The sequence below is a fragment of the Gobio gobio genome (genome assembly GCF_949357685.1).
Source record: "Gobio gobio genome assembly, chromosome: 16".
Taxonomy (NCBI): Eukaryota; Metazoa; Chordata; class Actinopteri; order Cypriniformes; family Gobionidae; genus Gobio; species Gobio gobio.
Genome location: NC_137109.1, coordinates 21,736,881 through 21,762,277, shown reverse-complemented (window position 1 = coordinate 21,762,277; position 25,397 = coordinate 21,736,881). Strand labels below are relative to the sequence as shown.

Sequence of the window (25,397 nt, the reverse complement as noted above, 5' to 3'; positions counted from 1 at the left end):
ACAAGTCCGCACTTTCATGCCGCTTTGACTGGCGGGAAGAAGTCCACTGTTGAACCCGCACCAGTGGGGGCTCGGCTGAAGTGCGCATCGAGGGCGCATATCGTCGGCTCGCAAGCACATTTCTGAGACCTAAAATGACAAATGGGACACCCTACGGTCTCGTGGACTTAACGGACACACGCACGCCATTGTAAGTCCACAAGACCGAGAGTGCATATCAAGTGTACCATTTGGGACAGGGCCTTACTCTCTTATCTGGTCTTATCCTTGCAAACACTAAAAGACTTACTACCTGATACTTACCTGCTCATTGGAATTCTTACCCATCATCCGTCATCTGCCCTTTGTCTGCTTCTGATCCATTCATCTGCAATAGAGACATTAGGATTACTTCAAGCTAAGTCTACATCCTGTCTGCTTATTGTTCTATACTCACCAGTCTACATTCCTGTCCAGTTCTGTGCCTCTGTTTAATAAACTCTGTGTTTTATTCAACTTAACTCTGCATCCTTCTGTTGTGTGACAAAAGGTTGGACTCGATATAGTGTTCCTCACAACTTCCCTAAGATCCAGTGATCCATGGATATTGACAAGCAGCCAGGAATGTTTCCTGACATTTATATGTGCCTGATTTCAAGGCCGGGGAAATGCATAAAACAAATTTTCCTGTGAACGCTTTATATAAATACAATATAGGCAGGTATAAATCTGAGTGATCACTTAGATCAATGTTATATACAGTATATCATATTGTCCAGCCCTAAAACTTGTGTAGTTTATTTAAAAACATCCATTATGCAGAATATACAATGGTAAATATTGAATTGAGTTGTCAATACAATATATAACAATACAATATATGGGGCTTGATTTGACCCCAAAATTCACCATTGACACAAAATGATAACTGCAAATCCACATTTCGCTGCCTGGAGTCCAGTTGTTTCTGTGAATTTCAGCGATCCATTTGCTTTGCTATGCTGCCACTCAGTCTTTTTGCCACTCAGTGGGCATATCCGCAGACACTCCGAACGATGGTGATGCCACGTGCATATCCTCTATTTAAAAATATACAGTCTTCTTTACATCAAAACAAAAACATTCTGGTTACCAATGTAACCTTGGTTCCCTGAAAACAAGCATTCTGTCGAGTTTCTGACGCTATGGGGAAACTCCATTTTCTCTGAATACATACGCCTGATTGGTTTACGTCTGTACAAATCTGCACAGACAAATGGCTTTTCAGCCCGGCAAAACAGGTGGTGACGATTTAAGTTGTGCTAAAATCCATTTCATATTAAAGTATGTTTAATGGTTCCTGCCTCCTTCCCTGAACACTAACCTTGCTACAGTGCCCTACCTCAGAGATTGTGTTAATGGGAGAGACGTGAAGGCCCCCATCAAGAGGCCACAGATAGAGGCTCCCTAACTCCAGATGCCAGATTGACCCCTCGGCTGCGAGAGGAGGTCCCTCCTCAGCGGGATTGGCCATGGTGCAGCTGATCTACTCCCGAGTGGTGCCATGAGTAAGACTGAGAATCTGTCCTCCCTGATTCGGCTGATGACCTGAGGGAGCAGTGCTACCGGAGGGAAGGCATAAAGGTGCATTGAGAATTTCCACCTAGCCAAAAATGCTCCAACTAATGCAGACCGTCTTGGGGTGGAGTCTCCATGACATGGAGTTCTGGCTGGAATTCTCTGAAGGCCAGAAGCCCTGCCATCATTTCCAGGCAGTTGATGTGCCAGCATGACATTGGCTCTACCCAAGAGCCAAAGGCTTGGAGGCGTCTGTCACGACTACTTTCCTTCTGGAAACCGAGACTGATACAGATGGGGTGATTTCCAGGGTACCAGGGCTCTAGCCCAGCCTTGGGTCACCCTGAAAACAATGTGGCCCTCGCGCAACGCTTGAGGTGAGACGTGGGTCTACAACCAGCATTGTAGCGGCAGCATGTGTAATGGCCCCGGCAAGCAACACGTTCAGAGGTGAGCGTTTTGAAACAAACACTGGTGAAAATGTGTGTTAGGGTGAAATATGCTCTATTAATCTGACCTGATAGCCGCAGGGGAGAAGAGTCATTCTCAGCTGCCAAAAATGTCAGCGCTGTTCTCAGTTGCAGTGCTGTCAGCACCGTTCTCCTTCTCGCAGTGCGAGCAGCTGGTCTCAGTGAGTGCAGCCACAGCGTGAGCGCGTCCCAGGCAATCGATGCACTTGGTGTGGTCATCCGATCTATAGTCGTGGCGTGACATTTTGCATCAAACATCACTGCTCTTTTAGAAAGAAATTGCCGGAAAGCCGCAGAGGAGAAACGCTGAGTCAGCTGCAAGGTGCCATTAGTCCACTGCAGAGGTTTGATTCGGTGGCAAGTAGAGAGGCTTCTGTGTTGTCTTTTTCAGAGTCAGAGAGGAGATGATCTTCATTTTGAAGGAGAAAAAATCTGACTTGAAATGGTATTTAGACTTATATAAGCAGTCAACCCCGCCAGTTTTGGTGGGCTGAAATGCCATTTGTCTGTGCAGATGCACAGACGTGAACCAATCAGACTAACCAATCAGTATTTGGAGAAAACTGAGTTTCCCCAAAGCATCAGAAACTCGATGCAATATGAGTGAACCGTATTGAAAGGGAACATAATTAATTGTTCCCCGTCTTTTTCCCCACAATAATGCAAATATGTATTTTGAGAGCGGCACACATTTCTCCATCGACAGAGAAATAACAGTCAATATTTCATATTTTTTTTCCAGGCACATTTGACCAATTCCAAACCACAGTAATCCTAATAACTACTATTGATTTAGTATTTAATAATGTATAAGTGATATATAATTGTTCATGAAGGCTGGAAATGAAAATCACCTAATATTCAGGTGTGCAGAATTATTAGGCATGTTTTCTTTTACAGATAAATTGAGCCAAAAAAGAGATTTAACTCAGACTGAAAAGTCAAAAAGTATTAAATGCCCATGAGAAGGATGCAATACTAATGCAATACTAGACATTGCAGTTAAGGCATGACCATTGGACAGTGAAATGCTCGTTGGGTCAGCAGGATCTGACAAAAACAGGTGGTGAAGAAAAGACACCTGTTAACTGCAAAAGAATTAAGAATTAAGGTGAAGAATTAAGGGTGAAACCATCAGGAACCCTTTAGTCTCCAGCGCCACCATTTTTCAAAGCTGCAACCTACCTGGAGTCTCCAGAAGTGCACGGTGTCAGGATCTCAGAGACTTCAGTTAGGTAAAGAATCCTAAAAAATGACCCCCACTAGATAACAATCACAAGCTGAAGTGTTGTAAAATACATGAAGAAGGTTTTTTTATAGGCTTTATGGACAGATAGGTTGAGAGTGACTCTTGAAGGACCAGCACCACATCCTCTAGTACCACTGTTTGAAGAATTCATCTTCCAGAATCTGGCAGTACGTTTTGGGAGTTCATTTTAGTCCATCCTGAAGTCCGTTTTGCAGAGATGGACTAAAAATGAACTCCCAAAACGTACTGCCAGATAATTCTGCACACCTGAATATAAGGTGATTTTCATTTCCAGCCTTCATGAACAATTATATATCACTTATACATTATTAAATACTAAATCAATAGTAGTTATTAGGATTACTGTGGTTTGGAATTGGTCAAATGTGCCTGGAAAAAAAATATGATCAGAAAATCAACGTGCCTAATAATTCTGCACTCCCTGTATTTCCATCAGTCGTGTTGAATGTATGTTATGTCAAAGGTTGTGGTAGTGAGATCTAGAGACCAATAGCATCAGAACATTAACGTATTTTATAAAACCTGAACATTTAAGATTAAATGTGTTGAGATTGTGTTTTGTGTTTTAAAATGTACTTGTTCTGCTGTATTGTTAGAGCAAACATTTCTGTGCAAAACAAAATAATAATATTGCTCACTGTAGCCTACATCCCAGTGCCAGATACATGCTGAGACTAAAAAAGAGACACTTGAGAATAATGGGAAGAAAAACAAGAGTTTATGATTCCACTAAATAAATAAAAATGGGCAGGGACCACTGTAGAAAGATTGAATTCATAGTAGATATTGAAGGCACATCTCACAGCCAGAAAACATTTTTCCTTACAAAAATACATACAGGAAATGTACTTTTCCCCAGCACTTTAAAAGTGTTATTTTTTCTTAACAGTCTCTTTTCATGTTTTCATCTACATGTGTTGAGAATCAATGATATCCAAGTACTTTGCTTCAATGATCTTTGGCAACAAGTAGTTCCTGCAAAGAATACATGTCATAGAATGTTATGGCAAATATAATTTTTCTGAGTTGAAACACATGCAGTGTGCCTGATGATCACTCAAACCTCTGATATTAGCTATGGCATACCTTATTGGAATGAGCATGATCATGAGTAAAGGAAAGATCATCTTCATGTAAGGCAATGGATACATCCCACACGCACACAGGATGATCAGCTGAACAATCTGCAGGCCTGTGAAATAATGCACCTTCCTCTGTGGCACTCTGCGGATGTAGTGAGTGGGTGGATATGACGTCTTGGGAACAGAAATTGAGATTAGTATGAGAATGATCAGTGACAGATTTGTATTATTTCATATTAGTCAACCTAAAATATAATCCTATTTACTTTCTTAAAGGGATAGTACACCCAAAAAGAAAACGTGTTGGTAATTTACTCAGACTCAGGCTATCAAAGATATTTTTTTCTTCAGTAGAACAGTAAAGAAGATTTTTATCTTTTTAGCCTCTGCAAACAGTCTAAATATAGGGGTTTTTGTATATATGCAACCTATATTAAAAATGTATAATACATTAGCTTGCACAATTTAAATTGGGAAGATTAACTTTTTACACATTCTCAACGTTTGAGCTCTTGCACATACCTCATTATGCAACAGGAAGCTCGCTACAGACTGTTGTGAATGTGCTCAGTACCGTTTACCGAGGCTGTGGATTACAGGTAATAATGTTCAGTTTCTTGCACAGACCAATCATTTAGTTTCATAAGACCTCAATGTATCGTCAGGAACCACGGGTATTAATTTTGTTTTGCTTGTACATGTTTTTTTGACTCTCAAAATGATGGTAGCCACTGACTTGTATTATCAATAAGAACCACGGTTTCAGCTAAAATTCTTCTTTACTGGTCTACTGAAGGAAAAAAGACACCTACACCTTGGATAGCCTGAAGGTGAGTAAATTAACAGCAACTTTTCATTTTTGGGTGAACTATCCCTTTAATACACATTCCATGACCTAACTAGACATGCTTTCCAGCAAAGCTATTTGTCTCTCCATGCTGAACACAAAACTGCAGCACAGTGACACAGAAGATATCTCATGTTATGAGGAGTAGAATTTTGAACCAATGAGATTTCATTGTGGCCAGTGTCTGATGCAAAATTTCAGAATTGTCCCGTTTCACTCCAAAATACATCACATTACTTTAAAATATGTTGGAAATGACCTTTCATGTTGAGTTTAAACCTGTGAATCAACAACATGAAAATGGCCTGGGACTCAAATACGACCCAGGAATTATACCCTTTACAACCACAAATTGTCGCTCACTACACTAGCTGTATACTGATTTATATTGATTTTCACTGTGGTTGTACATTCCAAAGGCAACACTATTAAATTATGCAATAAATACAGTAAGACTGAGTGATCTTGAGACTTGGATTGAGATCAGAAAGTCTTATGTTTGATATTCAGAGGAACCTGTATGCATTTTTAAAGAACTACGCTACTGGGGCATATTTAACTGCTTGTATTATGTGTATTTATAGACTTAATTAACTTGACCTGTACTGGATGGTGCTCTAAATATACAGTATCTCATTCCCCACCATGTTTGGCTTTTTGTAGCTTATGGTGCAATATTTTACAGGAACCCATGATGTATTTTTTAGGATTCTTTGATTAATATAAAGGATTCAGAAGAACTGTGTTTATTTATCTTTTGTAACATTATAAATGTCTTTACAGTCACTTTTGATCAATTTAAAGCATGATCAAAAGCAACAGTAAATAACTTTTTTTTCTGATCTTAATGACCCAAGACTTGACCTAAAACTGTAAGTGTTAATAAGAACACTAATCTAAGGCTCTCACTTGTTCTTTAAACAGAAGGGCCATTCGATCACACATCTGGTTTCCATCAATAGACGTAAGAGCGATATACAGGAAGAGCCCGTAGAGAACAGGTTTCGGTATCCACTGCAGAGGCACTGGCAGTAAAAACACTGACAAACCAATCAGGATGTTTGCAGCCAGCGAGGTAAGTCGTGTCTCCTTCACACTGACTATCCTGCAGGTACACATAAGGACGTGTTTTACAAGTCTTGTTAATCACACTTGATGTGTTAATTGCTAACTCGTATGCATCATGCATGTTTAAACATCATCTGCAAGTATTGTGTTCTCTAAGTGTGTATGTAGGTGGTTGCTATCACATTTCATAGAGGTGGCCCCCCTCCACTCGCTGTTCCACCCGCGCCAGCTGACGCACATGCAGCGTGGAGTGTGGGAAAGCTGCGTGCATCCATGGTAACCCCAGCACCGACATCAGGATATTGATAAACCCAGAGAGCATCAGGTCCCAGTGGTATGCCGTTCCCTTTAGCAATCTGAAACACAAGCACACACACCAGAAGAGATCATATGCTGTCTCTCAGCGCCCCTCGACTGTCTGCACTGAGCTGACACTGTGAATGATGGCTCACTGATCTTGGGAAAAACGTAATCCAATGAAATGCTAGCAAACTGAGGTATGGCACTGCAGGATGAAAACAAACTTCAGATGTTTAACTCAGAGAGACAAATATGACACTACTGATGGAAATGTTTTTTGATTTTCTGGATGGATACCTGTTCTCTGGGGCATTGGTGAGGGACACAACGATATTCTGGTCAATGAAGATGAGCAAGGCGAGGAGAAAGCCAAGACCACATGCACTTAATATGTTCATCCCTGTCAGCTGATTAAAAGGTGACACTTTGAATGCAGTTCCATTCTGGTAGTTGAATACTGGAACTGTGGATCGACATAATACAATAATTAAATGGATAGTTGACCAAACAAATAATAATTGCCATTATTTACTCCCTCTTTGCAATAGCTCACAAAACGGATTTGGACCTGTCACTTCAAACTGCGTTATGAAAGGTTTGATGTCAATGGAAACTGATTAGGATGTCCTGCTGCGACATGTCTTGATGTGTCAGGCTTGAATCAAAGACTGAATAGTACCACACTGTATAATAAGGCACTTTTTATGACTGCACACACCAACTCGGTGGTTGGACCAACTTGAAATATATCCATTTTAGCTATTTGAGTATAAGAAACAGTTATTAGACAGTTTATGTATTGTAAATAAGTTGCTGATTTGAACTATGTTAATTAAATGTAATTATAGCCAACCCGATCACATGGAAAAATGTAAATATTTTATGAGGTGGCCATTTCGGATTACCACATTGTTCCTAATACAAGACAACCTGTTTTTCCTTTTTCAAGATGTACATTTTGGAAAAAAATTTTTTTAGAAAAACAATCATACTGCATATTTTTCATATTTACATTTTTGAATTGAAAATATGGTTAATACTGGATAACTGGTCACTGGTTATGGTTAATAACTGAAATCTGGTATTTTAAAATCACGTACAGAGGAAGTTTGGTCCTTAGACTCCCCCTGAAATTGCCTCATCGACACAGCATCCTCAATAAACCCGTCTCCGGCGTGATGACTCCGATTGTTCGAATATTACAATTTAATAATTGTTAAATCGATATGTCATCCTCAATAAACCCGTCTCCGGCGTGTTGCCTCCGATCTTTCAAATATTGCACTTTAATAATTGTTTCATCAATACGGCATCCTCAATAAACCCATCTCCGGTGTGATGACTCGGATATTTTGATTATTCCTATTTAATAATTATTTAATTGACATGTCATCCTCAATAAACCCGTCTCCAGCGTGCTGCCTCCGATCTTTCGAATATTCCGATCTATTATGACCTCTGACCTGTAAAGTTGCCAGAATAATAATCATTCGCTGTTTGTTAATTGGCCAGAGGAGAACTGGCACCCCAACTGAGCCTGGTTTCTCCCAAGGTTTATTTTTCTCCATTAGGTCACTTGATGGGGTTTTGGTTTCCTTGCCACTGTTGCCTCTGGCTTGGCTTGCTCAGTTGGGGACACTAAATTTTTCAACTAAATATCCAAATAAATCTAATTATTAAACTAAATTAACCATATAAACAAATTTTCTGATCTAATTACTGATCTAAAGCCCACACTGTCACTGTATGATAATTTTAATTAAATGCTGACATCACCGTTTTCTCCGGAATGGCTATACGGCTGAATAAAATTCTGTTGCATTATTGTCCTGTTTAACACTGTGAAGCTGCTTTGAAACAATCTGCATTGTTAAAAGCGCTATATAAATAAAGTTGACTTGACAGTCAGCGCTGCTCGTGGAGCATAAGCTTTTGTTTGACTGCGTTTGCGTTTTTAAAGACCTGCGCTCACAATCTTCTAACATTACACTCTGGAACACTGTATTTCTTGGCACCCTCGTTTTATGCTTATATGGAGCCACCAATTGTTGTGGGTGCATTGGCATGTAAAAGTCTAGACCCTGAATATAAGATGAACCCGTTTTTTTTTTTTTTTTCAGATGTATTTCTAAGAAAAAACATTGCCATATTTGGAACAACACAGTATGTGAATCATATGAAAATGTGCAGTTTGTAGAAAAAAAAATATGCATGAATGTCTACCCCTAAACCTAGCCGTCAGTGGGGCATATCCCTAACCCATATGAGATTGTACAAATGCATACATATTAGCCACCCAGTAAGCAATAGCAGTCATTTCACCATCTCAGTTAACTATAGACCGATATATTCCGGCTATCAGTAACCCACTTTGAGCCAAAAGAACCTTGAATTTGGTTACATGTCGGTTTTGCCAAAATAACTTGTGAGATGTATGATATTCCATAATGTAAGCAAAGTCAACATTATTTCAAGGTGTTTGGCTTCATTTCTTTGACATGTTCATGTTCTATATGACTAGTCTATTCTTGGGCTATTAGATATATTTTCACTGACAGCCCAAATGTTGCCTTGTTTTACCCTAGACAGGGCTGTGTTTGGACGGCTATTAGACGTCTTTTAAACACAAAACTGCTAGCTGGGCAGCAATTCGCAGAACCTTCAACATGTTCCTGTATCAACATCTTTGTTGATCCTGAAACAACATTCCATAGAACCAATCAGATTATAAAGTTTAGGCTTACTACCACAGTTAGTTTTCAATACATCAATGTTATTCACCTATGATTTCCCCCTGATTTCAGGGAAAACTTAAGGGTAGGGTTAGGTTTAGGGGTAGGGATTGGGTTAGGATAGAATTTTTGGATAGAAATGTTGTTCCAGGGTCAAAAAAATATGTTGACCCCAGGAACGCATATAACTTGGGAAAATCATGCCCAGAGGTGTTACAAATATGGCCGCCAAGGAACTGACTTTCCTTGAAAGAGACTTTGTTTGAATGTGTGGAAGTGTGAAAGAGATTTGGGAGCTACAATTTAGGGGATGATTATAAATACATTATTTAAATTTTAAACAATGTCTTCAAGAGACTTGGAATATAGCACATTGGTCATCTGGACTACTTTTATGTTGCTCTTTTTGTCATCGTGATCTTGACGGCTCCAATTTCCATTGAGATTTTCTGCTAAATATTTAGCAAGTAAATGTTGACAAAATGCCATGTTTAGTTGAATACTGACGTTTCGTTGGGTTGCAAAATGATTACATTCAGTATTATTACAGGATTAAATTACACCAAATGCAAAGTCTATTACTGATGATGATGACATAAGTAAAATTACAACATGATCATTGTAGGTGATTGTTTTAACATGAGGGCTCACGCTGAATGTCATTGAAGAGGTAGGAGCCCACAAAAGAGAAGATGACCACAGAGATCGGCAATGCACAGTCTGACACCACCTCCCTGACTTTAGCATGCAGGAATGGGCTGGAGAGAAACCAGAAGTTAGAAAATGCAAAATCAGTATTTTGAGCTTCTGTGGTCAAAAAAAAAAAAAAAAGATTCCTCATTCTAGTAATATAACCAATATTCAAGTAGGTTAGAACAGATGACCAAGCATCAGCAGCTAATGACAATTACACCATCCTATAATTACCTTCTCTTGATGAGGAACAGGACATAGCCTAGCCACAGTGTTCCCAGCATCAGCAGTAGGCAGAGAATAGGGCGCTCCCTGGTGCACAGAACCATGGTTGCAGGCAGTGAGATTCCTCCGTTCTCTGTTCTGTTCACTGTCTGATGAAGCATTACACCCAAACGATGCAGATCTTGTGTGCTTCCGTTGACTAGTATAAGGCCATGGTAATATTTATGAAATACTGAAAAAAAAAGAAATACAGTGGTGAGCAATAGAATCGGTTAAAGGAACACTCCACCATTTTTAAAAAAAGGGCTTATTCAACTTCTTTCCTACATTTAGATATGTGGGCAAATGCATTTTTGTCTCAGCGCATGCATTGTTTTAGTTTGGCAGGGTCGCCGCTAGCTTCGCTTAGCATAATGAATGGAATCCTATGTTGCCAGCTAGCATGTCCCGAGTAAAAGTGGTAAAAAAAAACAAAAAAAACCCCACCTAATTACTTCTTGTGGCCTGCGTATTCACAACGAATACAAATAGCGATGCAGATTAAGACTAGGCGATTTCCTAGGCAGATATTGACTTGGGACTATATTTTGGGGGAGCACAGGCGAAGTACTGCTACTTGGGCACAGAGATATCACGCAACACATGAAATCAAAGTTTGGGGATTTCATGTGTTGCGTGATATCTCTGCGCCCAAGTAGCAGTGCTTCGCTTGTGCTTCACCCTAAGATAGTCCCAAGTTAATATTTGCCTAGGAAATCAGCTCATAGTGTTCCAAATGCATGTGCAAAGAGATTTTAGGCAGAATGTTTGTGCTGTTTTTTTTGTTTCGTGTTTTTCAATTAAATTGAATGAGGACTGGTAGCCTGACTCCAGCCTCCTACGTACTTCCGCTCAATTTTAATTTCCCTTCAGTACTCCGTCTGGGAGTGCAGTATATTCTCTGGTTTTCTCCGATCAAATTTTAACCGGTTCAATCAGCGAACAGAGGGAGTGGCTGAAAACAATGACGTTGATGTTGTGCGCTAGTTTGAGATGACTTACGTCACGACCAAACGTTAGCGATTGGTTATGGCAGATCCAGAGTGGCTCTGGGCAGATCCAATAGTTTTAAACTTCAACATAGTATCCGCCTTCAAGGAAGTTAACGTTTGTCAGTGGAGAGTGGCCAGACTCTCTGTGTGTCTGTTTCTGTCTGTCTGTCTGTCTGTCTGTCTGTCTGTGTGTCTGTCTGTCTGTCTGTCTGTGTGTGTGTCCATGTGTCCGTGTGTGTGTGTGTGTGTGTGTGTGTGTGTGTGTGTGTGTGTGTGTGTGTGTGTCTGTCTGTCTGTCTGTCTGTGTGTCTAAAACCAGGTGTTTCTGTTTCATTGTCCAACCCCTGTAATTAAATAAAAGTTAATATTTTATAAAACATCTATCGAGTGTCATTATGTGTAGTGAGTTGGCTCATGTGAATTTTGTTTTGTGCTTCAGAACTTTCGTTAAGGGAACATAGTTAGTATAGATGCTTCCAGGTTTTCACAGTGAACTGTAGGACCTTTTTTAGGGGGTGAGCATTTCAGTGCACTGGTAAGATTTTGTAATTGAGAAAGCCCTTAAAATGGTTGACTCCCTGATCAGTGCCCTGACTACTGAGCTAGCTCAGCAAGCAATAGCCATCATTTCACCATCTCGGATAACTATAGACCCAATATAGTCAGGCTATGAGTAACCCACTTCTAGCCAAAAGAACCTTGAATTTGGTTACATGTCGTTTTTGCCTAAATAACGTGTGAGATGTATGGTATTCCATCTTGTATGCAAAGTCAACAGTGATTACAAGATGTTTGGCTTAATTTCTTTGACATGTTCATGTTCTAGATGACTAGTCTATTCTTGGGCTATGGTTAGACATCTATAAAATGTTCACTGACAGCTCAAATTTTGCCTATAGACATCAGGGCTGTGTTTGGACGGCTATTGGATGTCTTTTAAAAGCAAAATTGTTTGCTGGGATTGATCTGATTGAGAAACACCCTTTGTGTAACCTTTTGCAATTTTTGGCGTTTAACAGCCCCAGTCTCCATTCACTTTCACTGAACAAAGTGTAGCATAAAATTGATTGGTTATTATATTCTTTAAAATATCTTCTTTTGTGTTCCATGGGATAAAGTATGTTTGGTTTGGAACAACAAGAGGGGGAGGAAATTATGGGAGAACTATCCCATTAAACCATCTCACATGGAAATTAATAATATTCATAAAATATATCAATATAATTTTCATTCTTTCCCCATCTTTCTCACTCACTTCCTTGTTAAATCCTCATTAATAATTTATTTCAGAGATATTACAAGCCAGTGCAATGTTCAGAGCTTTAAACTTACTGTTTATGGTGCCTTTCAAAGCGTCACCCACAAAGGCAATGGAGATGAACAAAGCTATCACTTCTTCTGTGGAACTGAGAGGAAACATAGGACATGGTGAACAGCTGATCTTCCCTTTTATCAAAACCACATAGCACAATCCAAGACATAACAACAAAAGCGAGCCACGCCACAAACAGAGATTACCGCACACGACAGGAGAGCACAGATTTATGATGTTTATGCTACAGAGAGAGGCCATAGCAGAAGTGTCTGAGTTATTTCAGAATGTAGTGTCTGCCTGAGGAGTTTTTAAACATCAGTATCATCTAGATTGTTAAATTCTTTAAAGCTGCAGTCCGTAACTTTTTTTTGGTTAAAAATGATCCAAAATCAATTTTTGAGCAAGTACACAACAAGCCAGTATTCAAAATTATCTCCTTACCTTAGCCCCATTCACAACGGTAAGCTTGTAATAATGTTTTATAATTAGAGTGGTATTCCGTGGGAAATTTAGGCATGTATTTGCGTCATTATGTCACGTCTGTATGCATAAAGAAAGAGTTCGGCTAGTAGTAGTTAGGCACGTGAGGAGCGGACCGCATTTTCTCACAGCAGCTTGAGTAATTAAACTTATCATTTTGATGGCGGATTGTAATCCAGAAAGGCCCAAATGACATCATCAGTGACAACTGGAGATTCACCCATGGTCAAAAGCAAAAAAATAGACTGTACAGAAATTGGAATCTACAGGTAACGCTAATACTCACTAAATACATGTAGTCACGTGATGCTAATGATATTAACATTAACAATTTGAGAACAAAGTATAATAATAATAATAATTTGTACGGTTTGATGTTATATGAGCGATCGTCAGATTTAATCACTGTTGGTAGCACAATTTATTGTAATGTTTTGTTCCCAAAAGTGGCAGACATGTTACTTACTTGTTCAGATGACATTTTCTGGTGAAAATTCTTATTTAAGTTATACTCCAAGACGTAATATCTGTGATTCTGAAGTAGAGTATCCACACCGGTACGGTGACTGACACAAAGCCACATATACTCCTCAAAACATTAGATTCATCCGCGCTGAGGAGCCGTGCCGACGCATAACTCAGGTACAGATGATAACTCCGTGAATAACTGCAATTGCACGTTTTACACAGAGATGGCGACACAGAGGCAAAACTTACGGACTGCAGCTTTAAGAAAATGAGTGAGGTGCTTGTTTGTGTTAAATTCTCCACAATACTCAGTGTTGTGGGTTGTCTATAATATTCTGATATCAAGATATGGCTTCTGTCCCTTAGTCTATGGGACTTTCCCAATCTGCCAGGCTAGAAAATATGATTGCTTAGACATGCTAAAGACATGTATTGTTAGCATACTAACATGCACTATTGCTGGTTAGTATGACACAGGAACTTAAATTTATTAAGTTGGCTCAATAAAGCATTTATCTTTTAAATTAATTAAAGTCAAATTTCAATTAAAAATTAAATTTAAAATTTAGGTCCATTTGAACAAACATGAAAACAAATGGATTAAGTAAACTTAATCCAGTTTAAAATATATTAGGTGGATTGAGCACAGTGAAAATGTTCAAAATTGTGTTGCTTATTAAACTGAACAAGAGGTAAAAAATATATTTTGAGAGCACTTCTCTCTATGGAAAATGCAGAATTCTGTATAAATAAGGGGAAAATCACATCACTGGTATATATACTCATGGTACTTCTCCACTGACCGTTTAAAGAGCTTCATAAACAGGCTGACATTGAAGATGCCTCCTAGTATGAGGAACAAACTGTTCCAGAGGCCAATGCAGGCATAAAATGCAGGAAAGTCAAGATCATAGTCATCACAGATGCCTCTGATCACTGCAATATACAAACAAAAGAGAGAAAACAACTGCTCTGAGAGAGACATTGCATCTAACCTTCTTTTCTTTATAAAAGCGATACAGTACCACTGATGAAGATGGCTAGAGGTGCTGTGGTGAGAGGAATGACCAGTGGAGACCCAGCACAAAGAGAGTAAATCACTCCTCCAATGCTCTGACCAATTATAGTTTTCTGTACATCTGCAAAAAGGCAAATAAACCATCAGAAACACATGAACACAAAACTGGAACTCTGTCAAAATACCCTTCTGGTCGAGCTGGATTTGGAATATGGTAGCTGGTGTGACCAATATGGTCTACCAATGTAGTCCAGCTGATCAACCATCTAGGCCAGATAGGACCAGCAAATGACCATAAATGACTTATACTTATATACTTTTAGTATACATATACTTTTGACTACAGACCTATCTCTCCTCGTGTGCTCTCATCATTTAGAGAGCCAAATGCAATGGCTGGCAGCAGGATAGCGATGTAGAGGAAGATGGCAGTCGTGGTGTACTTCAGCAAAGATCTGTTAGAGCCCAGAATACCTGGAGAGAAACCACACAGCAACATACACTTCAGCCTGAGCAACAGAGATTTCTGTTATTTTTAGTAAAAGTGAAGTCAAGCAGAGCCTTTGGGAAAACTGAGACTTGCCATCTGTGAAGTCGGACAGGTACAATGGAAGCCTGCGGCACAAGTCGTCATAAATGCCACGACCTGCTCTGAGGAAATCTTTTACCTGTGTACACAGAACAGTTGGAGGAGAAAAAAAATATGCTGATAAATGTTTGTTTGGGGGGGGGGGGGTTATTTAAAAACATATAGCAGAACAGAATAGAATCTTAAGTGCATTAAAAACAAAACCAGAATAAGAAGTTTTAAGTCATGTAGACTTTGATTTACAAGAATCTCTATACTGGATTTATGGTGATTGCTATGGTGACATTAAAACATGTAAAATGTCTCCTATTATAATATATATTTTATATATAATATATTTTTTATATAAATTAAATTAAGTATTGTTTCTTGAACCTCTGAAATAATACCATTATAGGGAATGTGTGAATAATCTAAGTCACAGAATGCAGTGGGCCACTTCAGCATAGCACACGTTCCATAAATAGGGCAGGCTGTGAAACATGAAAATTTAGTCATTTTTCAACAAAGCAAGCACCAGGAAGGTTCTTAACATTTATAAAAATGCTGATCGTCAAATTCAGGAGGTCATGCTAAATATCATATTACAGTTAGAGAAGTTGTCGGTCATTTAATCTGCTTGGCCAAGTTATATTATTCATATAACAGCACTGGCCTTTCTCACTGTTTGTATCAATCCACTTGTCTGTGTTCACAACTTTCTGGACCAGGATTTGTGAGCAATTGAAGCATACCCCAAGTTTGCTATTAGTATACTTCTTTTAAATTAAAAATAAGAAAGTATACGTTCAGTCTACTTTTTTATGTAGGCTATCTCTGAAATATACTTAAAATTGCATTTAAGTATACTTGACTTTAACTGACAGAAAAGTCTAAGTATATTAGTCTTGGACTAAATTTCTAAAATTACAGAATCTCTGGATCAGAACAGAGGTGAAGAAGCAGAAACAAGTGATAGAAAATTGTTTACGTAAATGTAAAACAACGCAATCATCAAACATCAAACAGCATATCAATTAAAACTGCCTAATGTTACTGAATTAAATGTTGAAGCCATGAAGAGGAAACGACTGTAAAGCTGTCAGTTTTGGGCAGTAGCGAGCTACAAGTAGCGACGCTACTAGCTTAACTAAATTTTTCAGTTGCTTGTCAGTAGCTCAGTTACTTTTAAAACAGTTTAGCTTTTCCAGTAGCTGACTACTTTATCCAGCAAGTAGCGGTGTAGCGCGACCAAAAGCTACATTGCGTTTTGGGTTCTGACAAGAACGAGCAAGTCTTTCATAGAGCAAATAACTTTCAGCTGCATTTCCTTTCCCTGCGTCTCTCACTCACACGTCTCTCACAGCGCGGGCGCGCGCACACACACACACACTCACACACACAGCCCCTCCCCTCCGTGCATGAGTGTTCGACGTTGAAAGCAAGTTTGCGAAAGGTTGGTATCTATCTCGTGAATACCTTTACACAATCACACATTAAAAAGTGGTGTACAAATATTTTAATTCTGAATATAATTTTGTCAGTGTGTTAATGTCGACCCGAGAAGCGATTGCTACTTTAGAAAGCAAACTACTCTTTGAGGTAAAATGCACTTGGGTTGTCGATGTCAAAACACTATATAAGCTGTGATTCAAATATTAATAATGTTATGTAATTTGTTTACTCTTACACTGAATGTTTGCTGCTTCAATCCAGATGAGAAGGCTATTGTATAGGGTAAATTTAGTATAGAAATTATTGCTTGACTGAAGTAAAGCCATCTCTCTCTTTCTCACGCAGTCACTTTGTATTTAAAGTTTTCTTTTTTTTGTTATTTGTCATGTTCTTTTCTCAGATTGAGCTCCCTGACAATCTGACAGAAATGTCTTGTTGTGGCTCAAAAATGGGTTGAATATATGCGGTTCATGTATGTCTTCTTTAGTCTGTTGGCTCTTTAGGTTTTTTACTGGCACTCGTCACTTACACATTTTGCACTTTCTGCAAGTGTTGAGACTGTTTACATATATATATATATATATATATATATATATATATATATATATATATATATATATATATATATATATATATATATATATATATATAGTAAACTATAGTCTATAAGATGTTCACTTTAAGAAAACTTACCAATACTTGCAGTATAAAACTACTAGACTAGTAGATCACTGAGAGTACACTTCAAAGTGTACTTTCATAAACCTAAAAGTTCACTTGTAGTATAGTCAAAGTACAAATTAGATACATTTGTTGTAAACTAGTTTAGTTGTACTCAAAGTTTACTTTTATACACTAAAAAGTGGGCCAATTTAGTCCCAAGTACTACTGAAATAGTCAAGTCAAACAGAAACAAATCAAGTACATTGATATTCGTATACTTATACATAAAGTATACTTAAAAATATACTTTACATAAGTATACTTAATAAAATGAACTTGAAGTATACTTATTTTTTGTAAGGGTAGTGAAGTTGTGTGATTATTGAAAATAATAAAAAAAAACGCTGATTTATGATTTTGTTATTTTCCAGCAATTAAAAGAATATACACCACCTTTCCAATGCTTGTGGTCAGCAAGATGTTCTAATGATTTTGAAAATCTCTTATGCTCACCAAGACTGCATGTATTTGATCAAAAATACAGTAAAAACAGTAATATTGTGAAATATCATAAAAATTTAAAACTATTTGAATATATTTTGAAAAGTAATTTATTCCTGTGATCAAATCTGAATTTTCAGCATCATTGCTCTCAGCATCATTCTAATATGATGATTTGCATGATCCTTTGCCTAATGCCTTTCACCAAAGTGCACTGCATTCTGACTGTCGAGTGTCCAGTAATATTTTTCTATGCTGTACTAATTCATTACTATAGTCAGAACAGAGATTTGGGTGTTTGTGACCATCTCAATCTTGGCTCAGTCTCAAATCTCTTCAAATTAATCTGCAGTGCAGCTGTTGGTGATTGGGTGTTTTTGAGTTGGTGGGGAGACACACATACACCCAGGTGCTTACATCAGTGTGGAGAAGTTTTTATGTGCTCAAGGTTCAGCATAATGTGAGGGTGGACTGTACAGGTGAGGAGTGCCCTTAATGACCCACAGAGAAAACTGAACATTAAGTTAACAGGCAGACTGAGCAGATAATTGGTTGGTGAAGCCATTTACATGCCCTGAGCCTCTCTTGGCTTCAGACCTCGAGTGGTTTGTTGCTGTGTGGGTCGGTCTCTTCCTCCACAGAGGGCTTCGGGATGGCAGTGGAGAGCCGCTGCATTTGAATCACCAGCTCCTGCTTGAAGTCCTCCTGGGTCTTAGATTCCAGGAGTTTCTGCCTAAACGAAATGTCTGAGAACAAGGTGGCAAATGTGCGACCAAGCTCTATGGCAGTCTTTGTACTTTTCTGCATGGTAAGAAAAGGGGAAAATAAAAAGAAATATAAAGAGAATATCATCTGAGATGAGAGAAGCAACGGTACAGATGTAAGTTTAAAAAGTCTGAAGATTCCAAGTGTACAATTTGACATGGTTTAAAACAACTACAAATTAGTATGCAACATTGATAATTCAATTTTGTTTGTTTTTTGTCACGCCTGGTTATAATTGGTAGATGAAAGGAACGGCTTACTGTTCGAGGTGGTGCCAGAACGAGGATAACATAGCGGACCTCACAGCAGTTAACACCCCAGTTCTGTGACCGCTCCAGGCGGGTAATGCAAACACAACGTCTCTGAAGAGTCTTCACATTACAGCTGGATGGGTCATTGACAAATAAAGATGATTCAAATAATTTAAAAAAAATATATGATGTAATGCATATTTTTGAGTCATGAACAATATGTTTAAATAAGTTTCAGTTGTTAAATACCATTTGAAAATGTTTAAATTCATTCTTTGACTGGTTTTATGTCAGGCGGTACAACCAAATAGTTGTATGTATATACTGTAGTTGTAACACCTGACATGGAAAGTGTACCAACCTACCTATACTTGAAATTAGCGTTTTTTTTATCATTTTTTGTGAGAGATCTGAAAACCTTTTCTCTCTTCCACAAGGATTAGTTGGGGTCCTCTGGATGATGCATTATATTTACTGTCATTACCTTGTCAATTCATAATAAAAGAGCCATGTTTGCAGTTGTGAATAGACAAATTGCTGGACAAAAGTTTTTCAATTATCTCAATAGCTTTTAAACTACTGGAATTTATAACATGTGTTTATAAGGAAGGTTTCAAATGAAAGGTTTTTTTATTAAGACACCATTTTAAAGGGGTCATGAACTGGCTTTTTTAATTTTTTTATACTGTTGTCTGAGGTCAACTTATGACGTTTGCGTGGTTTTTACTTTAAAAAAAATCATAATGAATAAGTAATAGGCTATTTTCTGCCTTGGTTTTGAGGCTCTCTGAAGAAATGCTCGGTTTTGATGGGCGTGCCGCACCGAAGACTTGGAAGTTAACGCCCACGGCTAGGATTGGATAAGATTTGCATATTTAATGAGCTTCAGCTCCCCTCAGTACATGTGAGGATTGTTTTGAAAGAGTCTGGCGAAATGATTACAGGGCTCGCAAAATGCCTTTACCAAAGAAACAATGATTCAGCTCTAGGGGTGTAACGATTCGTTTTAACAACGATTCGATTCGTATCACGATTTGAGGTTGTCGATACGATTCAAGGACGATATTGGTTCATTTAGAACGATACGATCCGAAACGATTCAGTGACTTGAAATCGATTCAGTAACTTTTTAGCCAAAAATTGTGTGACTGAAATAAATATCTGGATACTGGTCAGTGCAAGTGAAGTTTCCTAGATTTCTTTTGTTTCTTATAAGGGAATCAGGTATCAATTAATTATGGATATAAACAAACAAGTATACAACAATTAATGGCAAATGCATTCAAATTTTATTTGAATAAAGTGCAACCAACAGTTTAGGTTGAATTAACAGGAAGTTAACCTTTTCTGCTCTCATTTTCAATTTTCAATACATTTTCAATAAAAGCACAGTAAGAGCAACCAACATTTCAACAGTAGGTTAACCTGCTACTTCTGCTTTTGTTTTCCAACATAAAAATATTACAATATTAGTATAAAAAATAAAGTGCAACTAACTACTCTTCAGGTTTAATTAATAGTAGGTTTACCTGCTACTTTTGCTGTTGTTTTACAACATTAAAATAATACAAATACAATATTAATAACAAAAATAAAGTGCAACCAACATTTCTTCAGGTTGAATAAACTGGCTGAACCTGCTACTACTCTCAGTTTAATAAACAAACAATATTTAACAAAGATAAAATGTAACCAACTACTCTTCAATGACTCTACAGATTTCTTTTTCAAAAATATCAACATGATCTGACCGCAGAACACTTCTCTGTGCGTTCACTATGTCGCCAGCAGTACAAAAACTCGCTCTGCAGGCACACTGGTGTCAGGAATGCACAGGTAACATTTAGCAAGGGTTGAAAGTACAGGTAACACGTTACTAACTTAGCTCTTTCTCCTGGTGGCTTGATCATTTCTCGCACGTTGGCTTCTCTGCCATCCGCCATGCTATGTTTTGTTTTCTTCTGCTGCTGCTGGTGCGTTGCGATGATGTCACAGATAGGCAGACTTAATCGAGTAACGTTTAACACCTTTATCATTAAAAGTGCTAAGAAAAAATATCCATATAAAGTCTGACGTGCTTAAATCCAATGCGTTATTTCCTATGATCGATACAATCGATTGATTACCTTTTAAAACGATGTTAGATCGATATATGTCGTCCGGAAGGCCAACTTGCCGAGCACAGATCGATGTAGTTAGATCATAGGAAATTAAATCGATACATCGATGTAGTAGATGAATCGTTACACCCCTATTCATCTCTCATCCACCCATGATTGATTGGAAGGTTTTTTGTTTTTTATTACTTGGCCGGCCCAATCAGTGAATATTACTGCAAACCGCACACACATACACACGCACGCAAGAAAAGAATGTTATTTCACTATTTAAGATAGCCCGTCGGCAGGCCGGTGATATGTTTTGGTAGCCCGTCTGAAAAACACATAGGCCCGGGACGTTGGGCTTTGCGAGCCCTGGCCCATAACGTTACAAGTCCGAGTCTGATCACGAATGAACCAATAACACCTCAAATAAAGGAGCCTGTGACAGCGTGCTAAGGTATGTTAACAATAGATATTAAACGATCTGTAGCAATGCAATACTAACACATATAAAAAACTCACATAAGTGTGTTGCACCATTCCTGTTAGATCCAGCATAGAAGGCACAGCATTGTGTTTTAATCTCAATGTGTCTGCAAATCCAGTCTCGACCTGTATCTTGTTTGCAGTCGATTCCGCAGTAAAATTAAGCAAACAAACGCATAATGTCTTATGCACGTGAGCTGGAACCGGCATGTTTATTGCTCGCGGTGGGTAGGCTTGAGGCGGCACTTCTGCATTCTATGACGTCAAGGGTCGACATATTCTGAGATTGAGCATTTTCTGGGCATGGTGTCAATAAAAGCTGTTCTTTGACTAACAAGGAAGTTTTCAGCTCCGAAACTTACAGGATATTCTTATATCATGATGAACTTTTATATTTCAAAGGCTCAAAGGAAAGTTGATTTCTCAATTCATCACCCCTTTAAATAGTTTTCTTAGTCTGTTAATTTGTTCGGATAGTTGCACCTCCTGACATTTTGGGGGTTTAAGATAACAAAACATAAAATAATAAGTATTATTTAAATGTACTAAAAAGTAACTAAAACTAAATAGGTTTTATAGAATAAAGTGATTTTTTCTAACAAATTTATCAAAGTATTTTAAAAGGAAATATAATTAACAAAAATAACATCAACAGATGCATATCATGTCATTGACCTGGGGCACGTTCAAACTCAGACCGGTGCACAACATTTTGCTATGGTTTCCAGGTTGAACGTCATGTTTCCTGGAAACGTTGTGCAACGGTGTGCAATGGGGTTTGAGATACGTTTTCTCTTGTTTGGTGGGTGTGTCAGACATGTCTTATCATCCTAAAAGGCGAGGCAAATGTTGGATCACAATAATTAGGAACCACAGTTTCCACAAATCCCTTCACTCTTTAATTCTGGACAGCAAGGGCAGTGACTGTAACATCGAGCATGTTTTGCAGTATTAAACATGTATTTATACCGATTTCATCATGCTCCGAAATTCATTCAAAAAGAACACAAAGAATGGCCTTCTCAGCTGCCATAGTTGCAACTCCTACTTCATCAGAACAGGGTGTTCAACGCACAACCATTTCCGTTTAAAAAACGTTTTGTCGGGCTGAACGCAACCCTGATATAGCAGGCCACACACTTTTCATTAGCCATATATTTAAAGGTGCAGTAAGCGATTTCTGAGAATCATTGGTGAACACTGTTGATATTTGAAATCAAACATTCAAACAAACACACCCCTCCCTTCATTGCTCCGCTTTCGAAATTCACAAACATGCAATGCAAACATGGATGTCTCTTTATCATAGCAGAAGCGAAGCAAAATAAAGCAAAGATGATGAATGAGCGACAAGGTAAAACAAAGAATGATCATACAGTACAGTACACAAGAGTATTACACAAGGAAGAGTTTGCTGTTAGTTGCCAGCAGCACACACTCAAAACCAGTATTACTCATGTATGGATCAGAAACATCGCAACCTCTGCATCTGTTTTCAGTCTTTCCCACTTAGGTCTATCCAGTGCTGGAAATCTTTTCAAATACTAGCATGGGTCCTAAAGCTCTTGACTGATCAAAACCCTTCTTTTTCCAGTGATATTCCTCTGACCTGTTCTCTTTTGTAATAGCTCTCAGCCATCTTTCTTTCTACAGTTTTTCTTCAAATCTCCCTCCTGCTCAGTCTCTCTCTCCACCCTCATCATGAGTGGGAACACCCCCTACACGCCCCCTGCTGCCCCCTTGCTACAAGTTTGTTTTGGGGCTCAGTCCGATCCACTTTCAACAGCGGTTTTCAGAAATCACTTACTGCACCTTTAAAGTGCCCCCATTATGCTTTTTTTTCGGATATTACCTTTCATTCAGTTTGTTATATAGCTATTTGTGAATGTAAAGGGCCCCTGTCCTAAATGGCACGTAACGGTGCTTTGACTTTCGGGAACAATTCTGACCAATCAGAGTAGATTAGACCAATCACAACAGACTGGATCATCTGACTAATCAGAGCAGAGTAAACCAATCACAACAGACTGGATCATCTGACCAATCAGAGCAGAGTAGACCAATCACAACAGACTGGGTCATCTGACTAATCAGAGCAGAGTAAACCAATCACAACAGACTGGATCATCTGACTAATCAGAGCAGAGTAGACCAATCACAACAGACTGGGCAATCTGACCAATCAGAGCAGAGTAAACCAATCACAACAGACTGGATCATCTGACCAATCAGAGCAGAGTAGATCAATCACAACAGACTGGGTCATCTGACCCATCAGAGCAGAGTAGACAAATCACAGCAGACTGGGCCATCTGACCAATCGGAGAAGAGTAGACAAATCACAACAGATTGGGTCATCTGACCAATCAGAGCAGAGTAGACCAATAGAGACAGAGCGTATTTAGGCCACGCCCACACCGGGGGGGGGGGGGGGCAATCCAACGCTCTCCATTGACTTTCCATTGCGGGAGGCTGCCTCATTGTCATTTCGGACTTATAACAAAAAACAGAACAATGTCTAAAAGCTGATATGTGACAAGGTGTACAGCAAACAAGCTAAAAAACACAGAAATAAGTTTTTATAAGCTGTCGACCCAAAAAAACGAGCGTTTAAGAAGATAAAAGTGGATACAGGCAATACAAAGTGAAGCTTCAGCAGGATGAATGGGTAAATTTTGGGATCCTGACACTCAGTATGTCTCAGTATGTGTATGTGTGCAGTAAACATTTTGTCACTGTTAAGTCAAATATCCAAATGTCCGTTTTATATATGATATTTCCTGTTGTTGATTACATTCCCCTCTAGTCGCCGTAGTTATCAGTGTAATATGACTTGTAGCGCTCTGTCTCAATGGCCTGAATCCACTTTTTTGTCCTTAAACGCTCGTTTTTTGGGTCAACAGCTTATAAAAACGTCTGGGTTTTTGCTTCTGGGTTTTGTTTAGCTTGTTTGCAGTTCATTTTGTCACATATCAGCTTTTATACATTGTTCAGTTTTTTGTAATAAGTCCGAAATGACAAGGATGCAGCCTCACGCAATGCAAAGTCAATGGAGAGCGTTCGATTGTTTTCCCCCTCGGTGGGCGTGGTCTTCAGATTATGACGGGTGTCGCTCTGTCTCTATCACAGCAGACTGGGCCATCTGACCAATCGGAGCAGAGTAGACCAATCAAAACAGACTGGATCATCTGACCAATCAGAGCAAAGTAGGCTCACAAACCGTTTTAGACACTGTGAGAAAAGAGGTGATGCAGCAATGTATATTATGAGAAAATGAAAGTATTTTTTGACCTTGTATGCATGTAAACCTGTTGTAGGAGACCTCCAAAGCAAAATTGTGAGCCTTTTAAATAGCATAATAGGGCTACTTTAATGTTTTTAAAGTGATTAGTTATGAACAGTGATGAACAGATACACTAATCTGACTACCTTTTTCCAGTAACGAGTAATCTAACGCGTTAAACATTTTCAATGATTAATAAATTAATTGCATAATGGAAATTTAAAAGTACAAAGTACAATGATTATTTCAAAGGCATTGCAATATAAGCATATTAAAACGTAAAAGTAAAATTGTGTAAATGTATTAATACTGCAATATATACAATAGGCTAGGCTTAAAATGTAACACAGGGTTCTTGGTCTGAAAAAGAAATGATATATTTACAGGATTCTTAAGAAATATCAGCCATTGATAAAAAATAACAATAAATAAATAATAATAACAACAACAACAACAACAAAAAACATACTGGTGGACCAGTTATGGTTTTGTTTAAAAAGGTTGAAAAAATATATATATACATATTTTTAAAGTGCTTATTTATTCATGTTAAAGTGCTACATACGGCACACAGAGCCAGGACTGCTGGTAGAAAACTCCAGTGGCTGTCGCTGTCACACCCTGAATGGTCTCGGTCAAAAGGTGAACTTGAAAAGACACAGAAAGAGAGAGAAATGGTAAAACCCATTCCCTGTTTTTAAGCAGCGGGTGTTCCATTAACCACATTCTCAGAGGGGTTGCCCTGGATTTCTGGATTGCTAGACTAGATGACCTGTGGCACTTGGGGC

At 38.5% G+C, this 25,397-nt stretch overlaps 1 protein-coding gene across 3 annotated transcripts in view; it reads right to left on the bottom strand.

Annotated features, from left to right (window-relative positions):
- Positions 1–748: 748 nt before the first annotated feature.
- The window catches only part of LOC307140381 (solute carrier family 4 member 11-like), a 61,167-nt gene continuing 36,518 nt past the window's right edge, over positions 749–25,397 (bottom strand). For 2 of the 3 annotated variants that reach the window (XM_079839889.1, XM_079839891.1), the window contains 15 exons: positions 25,175–25,256; positions 18,748–18,871; positions 18,320–18,523; positions 15,119–15,203; positions 14,884–15,009; positions 14,543–14,656; positions 14,321–14,453; positions 12,587–12,660; positions 10,233–10,455; positions 9,957–10,063; positions 6,871–7,036; positions 6,456–6,629; positions 6,115–6,310; positions 4,363–4,532; positions 763–4,251 (listed from right to left, as the gene is read on the bottom strand). In XM_079839889.1, coding sequence (XP_079696015.1) covers positions 4,185–4,251; positions 4,363–4,532; positions 6,115–6,310; positions 6,456–6,629; positions 6,871–7,036; positions 9,957–10,063; positions 10,233–10,455; positions 12,587–12,660; positions 14,321–14,453; positions 14,543–14,656; positions 14,884–15,009; positions 15,119–15,203; positions 18,320–18,523; positions 18,748–18,871; positions 25,175–25,256 — 2,045 coding nt within the window. In that variant the 3' untranslated portion in view covers positions 763–4,184. Of the gene's footprint in view, positions 4,252–4,362; positions 4,533–6,114; positions 6,311–6,455; positions 6,630–6,870; positions 7,037–9,956; positions 10,064–10,232; positions 10,456–12,586; positions 12,661–14,320; positions 14,454–14,542; positions 14,657–14,883; positions 15,010–15,118; positions 15,204–18,319; positions 18,524–18,747; positions 18,872–25,174; positions 25,257–25,397 lie in introns of all 3 variants that reach the window. The other variant, XM_079839890.1, reaches the window with a different exon arrangement.